Source organism: Sceloporus undulatus, chromosome 6 (genome assembly GCF_019175285.1).
Source record: "Sceloporus undulatus isolate JIND9_A2432 ecotype Alabama chromosome 6, SceUnd_v1.1, whole genome shotgun sequence".
NCBI classification, from domain to species: Eukaryota; Metazoa; Chordata; class Lepidosauria; order Squamata; family Phrynosomatidae; genus Sceloporus; species Sceloporus undulatus.
In genome coordinates, this window is record NC_056527.1 from 149,403,768 (window position 1) to 149,415,752 (window position 11,985).

The following is an 11,985-nucleotide window of genomic DNA, read 5'->3' on the forward strand; positions in this document are numbered from 1 at the left end:
CTGTACATACAACCTTTTAGTTAGATGGTTCCCTGCCCGCAGGCTTACCTCATCCTTTAGGTCCTTTGCTATATGCCCCTAAGTTTTACCCTTGACTTATCCACGGGTCATAGCAAAATCCATCATTTAGGCCCTAAATCTTCCCCTTGACTTATGCATGAGGTTGACTTACAGTCGAGTATATGCGGTATGCAGTGCCTAATGCACACCTGCATACACAATGTGCAATGGACAAGGCATTATCTGCATGCTGCACATGGTCAAAGACAATACATAAACAGCTCTGTCTCAACAACCTTGACCTGAATGTAGACAATTCAGTTGGATAGTTCCAACCACGTCTGTAAAGGCACAGTTACATAAGATACCAAATAGATCCTGGTTGTTGGCTGCCCTCCCTTGTCACTGCTGCTGTGTGACTCTGGAAAATGTACAGTGACTTGACTTTAAGCCTCTTTGTGCTGTAGAATATTGGCTTCCTAAGAGTGGTTTTCAGTTCAGCATCTTATGTGGAAATGTTTGCAGGGATGCAACAAGCTCAATTTTGTTCTTCCATTTTTGAAGAACATCTCTCAGAAAAAAGGGGGCTGGTTTTCTCCATCACATGCATAGTGTTTTAAATAATGTGCTTTCTTGAGGCAAAACTATGAGTGGAATAAATATATTTGTTTCATTTCATGTATGTATTAGCTTTATATCTTGCCTTTCTCCCAATTTAGAACCCAAGATGGATCTGTTTTATATACACTTGTCCCTCCATATTCGGTAGGGTTAGGGCCACAAGACCCTCATGAATATGGAAAAACCGCAAATAACAAAAACACCATGTTTTTACCTGAGAGGACACCTCTCTAGGAATCTCTAGGTCCTCTAGTGCAACTCTGTGGTCAGTGTCTGACAGACGCTGACCATAGAACTGCGCTGGAGGAGCTACAAAGGCCTAGTAGAGTATTCTCTCTAGGAATCTCTAGGTCTTTTAGTGCAATTTTTAGTTAAAGTTGACCATAGAGTTGCACTGGAGGACCTAGAGATTCCTAGAGAGAACATATTAATCAAATCCATGAATAATCAAAGCCGCAAATATGGAGGGATGAGTGAGTGTGTGTGTGTGTGTGTGTAGACATTGGGCTCCTTTAAGAGGAGTGTGTTTGGGTCTAGAGGCCTTTTCCCTTGGCAACATTCCCTGTCCTATTCTACAACTGGCTCTTTGTGATAGCAAAACCAGACAGTGACATATCACTCTTGGATGAAGATACACACATTATTTTTAGTGCTATGAGAGTGGTTTGGAAGCACTTGTATGGTGTGCAATCCAAAGTACAGATGGGCAAAACCCCAATTTCAGTCCTTGACGGTCTTGAGGCCGTCCAATTTCTTCATTAGTTTCTGATAAAACACACAAATTTGTATTATTTTTGTAATCCATTTTCCTAATCTGCAATGTTACTGTATGCAACTTTTCTTCATCGAAATGTATTTTAACTTACCCTTTTTGCTAAGAACTGTACTGGAACATTCAGGGGAAAGAATTCAGAGACATACATGTGTTGGTCTTGGGATATCAATATGCAAAGAAATCTTGTAGCACCTTTGAGGCTAATTGAATAAAAAAAGTTGTAGGAGAAGCTTTCATAGACTTGTTCTACTTCCTCAGATGCAGAGAGATATTGTGGCACCTTTGAGGCTGGCTGTACAAAAGAAGTTGTAGCAGAAGCTACAACTTGGTCTACTTCCACAGATGGGGAAGTTGTAGCATAAGCTTGGTCTGAGTAGACCAAGTCACCGAAAGCTTATGCTATTTTTCCATATCTAAGGAAATTGACTAAGTCTACAAAAGCTTCCTGGTGTATTTTCAGGTGTAACTAGCATATGTAACTAACAGACTGTGAGCCAAACATAGAAATGCATTTGACTGAATAGCGTTTCTTTCATTTAACTAAATGTTTCTCACTTTTGTCTCTGGGCAGATCTGCAGTCTGATGAGAGGAGGGATAGCAGAACGAGGTGGGGTCCGGGTGGGCCATCGCATCATTGAGATCAATGGGCAAAGTGTTGTTGCCACCGCACATGAAAAGATCGTGCAAGCTTTGTCCAACTCCGTGGGAGAGGTGAGTCTTCCCGTGTAGAAGCTACATAACAGAGGTGCTAAGAAATCCCTTTACAGAATTGTGACAAGACACTGACAAGAATGCCTGATGCACGTTGGTGCATGATGCACTAGTGTGCATTGGGCACTTTGCTGCCTACCATTACATAGTAATGTTAACAGCAGGCCTCTATTGGATATGAACATTACACAACTGCACAATTCTAATTCTCACAGACGTAAGTCCACTTACGAAGATGCAATGCCCTAATAGGATTTCACCCGTTGTTTGGTTTGTTTTGGATTGTTTTTCGTTGAGGTTGGGGAAAGGACAGAGATTAATAATGCATGCTCTAGCAGAGTAGCAGACTCATTTGCCACTCATTAAAGATGTTTTTGTGGCCTTGAACCCCTCTCAGCTAGACTATCCTCCTTTGGGGGGCCTTGCCTGGCCTTTTTGATAGTTAAAAAGTATACAAAAATGGAGAATAGGGCAAGAATAGTGCAAGAAATGAAGAGCAAGATAGTGCAAAAATAGGGAGAGTTTATGAAAAAAAAATAGAGAATTGGGTAAGGCTGCACAAATTTTGCACAGTTGTACAAAACTAGAGAGCCTGTGCCAGATTGTGCAGAAGCTATCTGAGACTGTGCCAAAATGGAGAATTGGGAAAGGTTTTCTATTTAATTGCAGCATCAGTGGGGTAAAGATGCACCTTTTTTAGCTCCCAAGTAGCATTTTTAGATCCTACACTCCTATTATAAAAGCTGTTGGCCATCTTACAAGTTGGATGTGTTGTCAATCTAAACTTTTCTAAGCTATAAAGGAGGAGGTGTAGAAAGTGTGGCCTTACAGGGCCCCTTCCACACTATATAATTATAGCACTTTGATCCCACTTGAGCTGCCATGGCTACAACTTTGGATCTGTAGTCCAGTGAAGCCCTGGAACACTTCCCTAAACTGCAAATTACATTCACCTTGATCTCATTAATTCTCATTCATTCTCTCATAAACCCCTTGACAGATTCATATGAAGACCATGCCAGCAGCCATGTTCCGGTTGCTAACTGGGCAGGAGACACCGCTGTACATCTAATGCGAAACTGCGTCTCTCATGTCAAAAGAACTGGAACGATTCTGCCGGAGATTAGCACCCTTCAAGCGGAATTTTGTATTTCCTAAGAACGGAAAAGGTTTGGACCAAATCTGGGCTGTTCTGGATTCTCGGTGGAACTCAGCTTCTTTGCCTTTTCTTTCTTCCCCCACTTTTCCTAAGTTTCTCTCTTTTTTAAAGAATTTCGTTGCCAAAAGATGAAGCTGTTACTACAGATGATAACCACTGACACCATCTTTCTAACACGCGGACGTATTTTGCAACATCCTCGGCGAATCCTTTTGTTTCTTGGGGACGCTTACAAGCGTAGGGTTTGAAATTGAACCGCAAGGGTCTCGGGTAGCCCCCCCATCCCATCCCATCCCACTGCCACGTTGTCTTCTCCTTGCCCCATTTCGGTGGCGGTGGGATCTCTGTGGGTTCCCATTGCTAGCGGGCGGTGCTTGCAATACTTCTCAAAAACAGTACCACGGCACATCCGTCTCACGATTTAAGCACACCTGCCTCTCTTGAGCAACATGGCAAATGAGGATGTGTGAAGGAAGAACTTTGCAAAAAATAAAAATTTGGGGGGAGGGGAGAGTTTAATCCCTTCCCGCCATCGGGCATTTGGAAATCATGGAAGTCGGCACGTTTGGCTATCAAATTTGTTGGGGGGGGGGAATAGGTCACCAAGGGCAATGACTAAGATTGTATGCAATCCTAAGGGCCAGGTGGGTGGGTGGGTGGGTGGGTTATAGGTTGGGGAAGGGGACGTGTTTAATGCTATTCAAAAGAAGGGGGAAAACCCTACTGTTGTCATTAGTATTCTTATTGACAAGTGTAATTAATGTGAGTTTTGATGAGCCGTGACTTAAGTGTGAAACAGGAACAAAAGGGTGGGGCGGGAGCGTTTTTTTCGGGAGCAGCGATGAAATTTTCTTTTAAAGCGAAAGAATTGCCACCGTATGAAAAGCTGGATATTTATTTAGACTAAGTGCTTTTTTTGCATTTTGGAGAGTGTAGGGTTTTTAATGACGGAGACATGTTCCTCCAGTTTGGAGAGAGAGAGAGAGGCTTTACCATTGGGTTTTTGATATCCTGCAACCTTCCATATCACCCTTGGGTTGAACATGCATTTACTACAGGAAAGCCATGCTTTAAAGAAACAATTTTTTATACAATGTGTTTAATCTTGTTCGGTTTGGGTGGTTCTCTTTGGGTTGTGGTCATTATTATGATTATGATTTGTTCCCCTGAGCCAATTATGTGGACTGAATGTAAACTGTCTGAGAATGGAGAAATCACCCGCCATCAACAGTATTAGACTTTGTGGAGACAATAAAACCAAGTACTAGTAATGTTGTGTTTCATTATGAGATAAATGTCAACTGATGTAATGTTTTTGTCTTGATTTTCTTTTTCTCCCGCTGCCCCTCTACTTTTGGCCAAGGCCTTGAAGAAGAGAAAAAACAAACAATACACTGTGACTAAAGAAGCCTTACCACGCAGTAACAAAAACCTTCAGGATTACTGTACTTCAAGGAGTAACGCCGTAGATCTCTGTTGCATGCAGGTGACCCTAGGAGAGAATTAATCTAGACTCACTAATAAATTTGGAGTAATAAAGCACCACGGCTACTCTGGTTTGTTTTGCAGACTGTACTTCACAAAGGTTGGGTTTGGTGAAGGGAGCAAGGGCCACCTTGGGTTACTCCTGCTTTTGCTTCTCTTGTTGTCGGTGTTGGTGTGCCTTCGGGGTGTTTCTGACTTATGGTGAGCTTTTCATGGGTTTTTCTTGGCAAGATTGGTTGAGAGTGGGTTTATCATTGCTTCCTTCTGTGGCTGAGAGAATGTGACTTGCCAGAGGTCATCCAGTCCATTTCCATGGCTGAGCAAAGACGTGAACCTTAGTTTGCTGCCATTTTGAAAAGGACTCCTAAAGTCCTCCAGTCATACATCACACTGGGCTATGGTTTTGTGTGTTCAAGTTGGCAGCCATCTCCTAGGGTTCCTTGGCAAGATGTCTTCAGAGGAGATTATCCTCAGAAGGTCCCACAGAAACATCTCTCCATGCAAAATGATGATATCCAAGGGGTCCTCCAGAGATCTCAGTTACTGTAATTGTTTTGCGTCTGGCTTCATGGACATAGCCAGGCACTTCTGCAATCCTTTCCACTCCCCACATAGCAAAATATGGCTTTGGGGAGACATCAGAAGTTGGTATATGGCTCAGCTTAGTAGATGTACCATGCTATGCTGAGTTACAACAGGACAGTCTGGTGCAACGCCAGCATAGCTACAGTTATGTAAAGTTACAGTATATGAGTGCTGAACAGACTCTTGGCCTTAACCTATTTTAAAACTGTTCCTGTCTTCAGTGGTACTCAGATAATGTGAAGTCAAAGCCTTTCTTATGGCCGGCATCCATAGGTTTTTGTGGGTTTTTGGGGCTATGAGACCACGTTCTAGAAGAGTTTATTCCTGAAGCTTTGCCAGCATCTGTGGCTGGCATCTTCAGAGAATGCTGGCATGGAAGAGAGTGGGATTTATATACATACTGTACATAGGCACATAGATAAGAGATATCACAATATTTGAAGTTGAAGGCTTTCGTGGCAGGCATCCATAGTTTTTTGTAGAAATGCCAGCCACAGATGCTGGCGAAACATCAAGAATAAACTCTTCTAGAACATGGCCACATAGCCTGAAAAACCCACAAAAATCTATGTACTTAGGTAAGTTGGGGCTTATGTAATTGTATAAAATTCCTTTAAAATAGAGGCAGTGCCATAGCAATGTTCATAGTTCATCTCAGCTGCCCTTTAGAGTAGATATGGGCAAAGTGTGCCCCTCCAAATATTATAGGTTTGCAACTCCCAGTATTTGTCGTCATGGGCCAGTGGAGTTAATAATAATAATAATAATAATAATAAATTTTATTTATATCCCACCTCTCTGTGGAACACAACTGGGGTGGCTTAAAGTTAAAATAAAATAAGTTGTAGTCCAAGTCAGTCCCTCTTCTAGACTCTTCTTTTGTTTAATTTTAAAGCTTAGTTAAGAATTGCCCTTTTAGTCTCTGAGCTAGAAATCAATATTGCAGATGCCAACATGAATGTACATTTACTGGCTTCCACTGGAGGTCACTGTAACTTCATGTTAACGGAGCCAAGATGCATTTTGTGAAGATTGTGACTTTTGACAGGTTCCCAAACCTCCATCCGTTCTTTGCATCTACGTCGTCTTGGGGATCCTGCTGTAGATCAGACACCAAAAGATCCAAGGAACAAGGAGGAAGATTCAGCCACTTCAGGTATTCATTGTTGTTGTGTGCCTTCAAGTTGTTTTCAGCTCATGGTGATCCAAATGCAAACCTATTGCGAGGTTTACTTGGCTGGTTTCTTCAAAGGAGGTTTGCCATAGGCTCCCTCTGGGGCTGAGAGAGTGTGACTTGCTCAAAGGCACCCACTGGGTTTCCATTGCTGAGCCGAGATTCAAACCCTGCTCTCCAAAGTTGTAGTCCAATGCTCAAGCCACTATGCCACATTGGCTCTGCACTTAAGTATTTAGTGTCTACTAAACTTGCTTCTTTTGTAACAAGGGTCCACAGAACTGTTGAAGGGGAATCTCAACATTGGCAGGCAGGTTGTTTTTAATTTTTCTTACTTGCAGATACGTATAGGAGATGAGCAAATTAATTCCTGCTCCATTGCCACTCAAATATTCTTACAGTATATACTTGACTGTGTATAAGTCGAGGGCAGGTTTTGGGGCCAAAATTATGGATTTTGATATGACCCGTGGATAAGTAGAGTAGAACTTAGGTGCATGTAATGAAAGATGTAAAGGTCGAAGCAAAGGAAAACCATGCCAAAGAACTTAGAAAATTCTAGCAGGCATAAATATTTGCACCCATACTAAAGGCTGGATGGCTGAGAGAGTAGAAGAGGGTCAATGCTTCCAGGGCAGATTAAACTCTTGCCTTTCACCAGGGTGTGTGTGTGTGTGTGTGTGTGTGTGTGTAAGTTAAAGTACAGTACTTACATTGACCCATGGATAAGTCGACTCAGTTTTTTTGGGTCAATTTTTTAACCTAAATTTCTAGACTTATAAACAAGTATATACTTGGGCAGTAAAATGTGTACTTGGCTGCATCTGCACTGCAGACTTAATGCAGTTTGGCACCGCTTTTAATTGGCATGGCTCAATGCTATGGAGTTGCAGTCTGTTGTGGCACCAGAGTTCTCTGGCAGAGAAGGGTAAATATCTCGCAAAATTGCAGATCCTGGAATTACATAGCATTGAGCCACAGCAAGTAAAGTGGTGTCAACCTGACTTCTGCAGTGTGGATGGAGCCCTAGTGTTATACCATTTAGAACATTCCTACTTGGTAATCCCCAAGGAGACTCAACCACATAATAGTTAGTGGTCTAGATTTGCCCCATAATTTGGAGTGAGCTACTATTAGGGGAGGTTGAGACCCACACCACCTACTGCAGGATTCATGGGCATGCAAGCGTCCAGTGTAAAAAATGTCTTTTCCATGCCAATCCCAATCTCTTCATACTGGGACTTGACTTGTCCAGACCACCAATGGAAATGGCAGAGGCTTAACAAAGACTTCAATATAATTTATTGTGTGCATTTGCCTTAAAGTTGTCTGTTGACTTATGGCCACCCCGTCTTTTCTTAGGCAAGGAATATTCAGAGGAATATTAGCCAATGTTAGAAATATCCACCAGTTCCTTCCTTCAAAAATGGGCAGAACTTGGAAGTTTGAAACATGCCTTTCTCTCCTACTGCAACTCTTTCTACAAGCATGATATACCAACTAATAACTTTAATTCATAACCTTTTCCATCTTCACCACATTCAGATGTTGCTTGGCTGCACATGTCCAGTTTTCACCTATGATGAACCAGGTAGGCTGTTTTGAATCTAACTTCGAAAACATCTAGACCAGGGATGTTCAGACCAGTCAACTGGACAAGCAACATCCTTGGTCCAGATGTTTTTAAAGATGTGGTGTGTTTGCTCCAGTTGGGACTAGCTAGGCAATAAAGATATTTACTGTATATACTCATGTATAAGTCTAGAAAGGTTAGTCAAGAAATTGACCCCAAAACACTAAGTCAATGTATCCATGGGTCAATTAAAGTACTGTATTTTAACTCCTATTTAGAGGAGGTGAAAGGCAAGAGCTTATCTGTCCTGAAAGCACTATCCTCTCATCCATCCAGCCTTTAGTGTTAACACAAACTGTTATGCCTGCTGGAAATGAATTTTAAGGTATGTTTTAAATTGTGAATTATTTAATTGTCATTTTAAGGGAGGGTGGGGTACGTGGATTTGGGATTTTAAAATTTTAACTTGTAAGCTGCCCTGGTGGTCTTTGACAGAGAGGCGGGATGTAAATATTTATTATTACTATTATTAATTTCATAAGTTCTTTTGCATTGTTTTGCTTTGCTTCATGCCCCCAAGTTTTATCTTAGACGTAACCATGGGTCATTTCAGAACTTGTAATTTTTGGCCCAAAAACATGCCCTCGACTTATACAAGAGGTCAACTTATAGTTGAATATATACAGTAGATAGATAGATATCATATATGATACGAGAAATATAGAACAGTAAACACACTCACATCTTGTCCTGACAGACAATCCATCCACTGATGATACAGAAAATCAGTTCTGAAAGAGGAAAAGTCCAGGGATACCTTTTGGAAAAAATTTTATTATTATCATCAATATTCTTATCATCATCATCATTGTTATTAAAACACTGTTCCGATTTAGTTAAAACACTTTTGAGGTACCATGGAGTAAATACAACTTCCAAGTTGTACCATAGCATTGTTGCAGCTCAGCAACACAACAGTCTCTGTCCAACCTCTCCAAGCTTGAAACTTTTAGCATCTTGACTCTTGGCATAGCGGGGGAATGAGCACTTGACAGTTTTCCTTGTTCTGTTTCAAAACCGTTTAGTTTTGGGGGTTTTTCCCCTTTGTGCAAATGTTGTCGCTTGAAGATGCATTCATGAACATGGGCCTTTGTTTTTTGGCCATTGAGACTGAAGATCCATCCAGACAGGGACTTCGAAAGGAAGACTTGTTGAGAAGAAGGTGTTTGTTGGATCATTTTTGCCACCTCTCTCCTGCTGACGACCCCAATCCCAGCCATCCGTGAGTTGCCCTGGATCCTCAAGGTCTCTTTGAGTGGGCCTGTACTCCTCCGCAATGGTGCCAACCATTTGTTTAGGGTCAAAGGATGGTCTCTCGGCAAAGGCCGATGAAACTGTGGGGCCTTCCCCGCTCGAAGGTGCGGGCGACGTGGGCCCTGCGTAAGAAGGCAACCGGGGAGCTCAGTGCCCCACAGCTCTGGAGGTGGAGGTCTTCCTGAAGTCGCTTTCGTGAGGTATCCACAGTCTGCTGGGAGCTTGTCATCACCTGGAAGGGGAGGAAAAGAGGACAAGGAAAGTCAGGTAACCAACACATTTCCCTCCTGGGCCTCTCTGCAAGCGGGTCAGTCCAGATTACGACTCTGGAGATCAGGATTCCCCACTCAGCCATGGAAACTCATTGGGTAGCCTTGGGTGAGCCACAAACTCTCAGCCCCAGAAAGAGGAATGTGACGATCATCCCTTGCAGTTTGTGCTCCCTTTAAAAATTTAATTGATGATCCACAAAAATTGCCACCTTCTCAGGCCAGGTGTGGGAGTCTTATGAACTAACAGGGCAAGAATGACCATTCGAAATTCAATGTTTTGGTGGTTTTATGGTTTTATTGCCTCAGTACTGTGTTTAACAGTTAAACAGCAGAGTACAATTGAGTTTGCTTCTTCCATGCGTCTAACTTAGTTGTTATGTGCCTTCAGGTCATTTCTGACCTAAGGCAAACAACACAGGATTTGAAGTCAAAGGCTTTCATGGCCGGAATCCATAGTGTTTCGGGCTGTGTGGCCATTTTCTAGAAGAGTTTATTCCTGATTGATTGATGTTTATTCTTGATGTTTTCGATTAATTGGTAGAATATGCGATTGATAGAATATGTGATTGACAGAATATGTGATTGACATGTGATTGATAGAATATGGGATTGGTAGAATATGGGATTGATATGTGATTAGTGGAATATGCGATTCTACTAATCACATATTCTATCAACTGCATATTCACATATTCTATCAATCTCATATTCACATATTCTGTCATTCACATATTTGATACTATCCTATCCTATTCTGTCCTATCCTGGCCAATTGTATCCTATCCTGTCCTATCCTATCTTGTTCTATGGTATCCTATACTGACCTATCCTGACTTATGCTATCCTATCCTTTCCTGTCCTGACCTATCCACATATTCTATCAATCAAATATTCATATTCTATCAATCACATATTCACATATTTTACTAACTGCATATTCTACCATTCAAATGTTCACATATTCTATCAATGCATATTCTGTCAATCACATATTCACATATTCTTTTAATCACATATTCTCATACTCTATGACCACCACATATTCACATATTCTAGCAATCACATATTCACATATGCTATCAACTGCATATTCACATATACCATGAATACTTAACTTTCCATAGAAATATAAAATGCATGCAATAACAAATCGAAGTCCAATACTCATTGGAAATAATTATCAGTTTCTGCAACTGTGCAAGTCCTGAAAGATCAAGCCAATGCCAAAGGCTTAGTAGTCCTTGATAAATGCTCCAATATGTTTCTTAGACATCTGTGATATGGTCACCAGCCAGATGTGTTTTGACCTGAAGTCTTCTTTGGTGGCTAAGATATCAATAATATCGCAAAACAATATGTGGGGTAAATACAATCCAGAGAATTCACCAACTTCTCTCTTATGTATCAGAGTCATGGGTGGCTTAGATAGTGACACCTTGGCTTTCTGATGGTTTAATGTACACAAATTTGTTTTGTACACAATACTATTTAAAATATTGTATAAAATTAACTTCAGGCTATGTGTATGAGGTGTATGTAAAATATAAATGGATTCTGTGTTTAGACTCTTTATGGGTAATTTTTTTAAAATGATGCAAAAGTAAAGCTGTTCTTACTAGGTTTTGCTCTGTACTTCCCTCATGACATCTGTCCTGGCATTCAGCAATGCTAAGCTCCATGCATGTCATCTCCCTATCACCCCAAAAAGCCTTAAAAGCCACCCACCTGGTCAATAATGTTGGCACTGAAGATGGCTTCTTCCATGTGTCGCTCATCAGACTTGATGACCGACCGGATGCTGTTTACCACATGACGCACCTCCGGAGGCAGGTTACAGTTTGAGTGCTCCAAAAATTTGGCTACCAAGATCTTAGTGTCCTTGTAAGCCTGCAGGTCCACCAAGGAGTGGGGCCGTTCCTTGCAGAGGGTCTGTAAGGCCTTGGGCTTCCGGGAATGTTCGGCTTTCGGGGGGTCCCTTGGTTTTCCAGTCGGCAAGAGATGGTTTCCGGCATCCTGGCAAGCAGAGGCAGCCACATGAGGACTACAGACAGGAACTAAAAATAAAGGGGAGGGAGGGAAGGGAGAAAGGGAACTTTAAAAGACTATCACCAATTTGGATGTAAGCAAAGCAAACTGACACTTGAGTCAGTTGCTCACCAGCACCAGGGGCTGCAGAAAGTAATGTACATGTCGAAGGCTTTCATGGCCGGCATCCATAGTTTTTTGTGGGTTTTTTGGGCTCTGTGGCTATGTTCTCGAAGAGTTTATTCCTGATGTTTCGCCTGCATCTGTGGCTGGCATCTTCAGAGAATGAT

At 41.8% G+C, this 11,985-nt stretch overlaps 2 protein-coding genes across 4 annotated transcripts in view; one reads left to right on the forward strand and one right to left on the reverse strand.

Annotated features, from left to right (window-relative positions):
* The window catches only part of APBA2 (amyloid beta precursor protein binding family A member 2), an 84,078-nt gene extending 79,269 nt beyond the window's left edge, over window positions 1-4,809 (forward strand). For 2 of the 3 annotated variants that reach the window (XM_042475981.1, XM_042475982.1), the window contains 2 exons: window positions 1,968-2,108; window positions 3,109-3,905. In XM_042475981.1, the coding sequence (XP_042331915.1) occupies window positions 1,968-2,108; window positions 3,109-3,180 (213 nt within the window). In that variant the 3' untranslated portion in view covers window positions 3,181-3,905. Of the gene's footprint in view, window positions 1-1,967; window positions 2,109-3,108; window positions 3,906-4,630 lie in introns of those variants that run through there. The other variant, XR_006104718.1, reaches the window with a different exon arrangement.
* Window positions 4,810-8,809: 4,000 nt separating this feature from the next.
* FAM189A1 (family with sequence similarity 189 member A1) overlaps window positions 8,810-11,985 on the reverse strand; it is a 142,681-nt gene continuing 139,505 nt past the window's right edge. The window contains exons 9-10 of the mRNA XM_042473992.1: window positions 11,396-11,724; window positions 8,810-9,630 (exon numbers count right to left, since the gene is read on the reverse strand). Coding sequence (XP_042329926.1) covers window positions 9,445-9,630; window positions 11,396-11,724 — 515 coding nt within the window. The 3' untranslated portion in view covers window positions 8,810-9,444. The remainder of the gene's footprint in view (window positions 9,631-11,395; window positions 11,725-11,985) is intronic.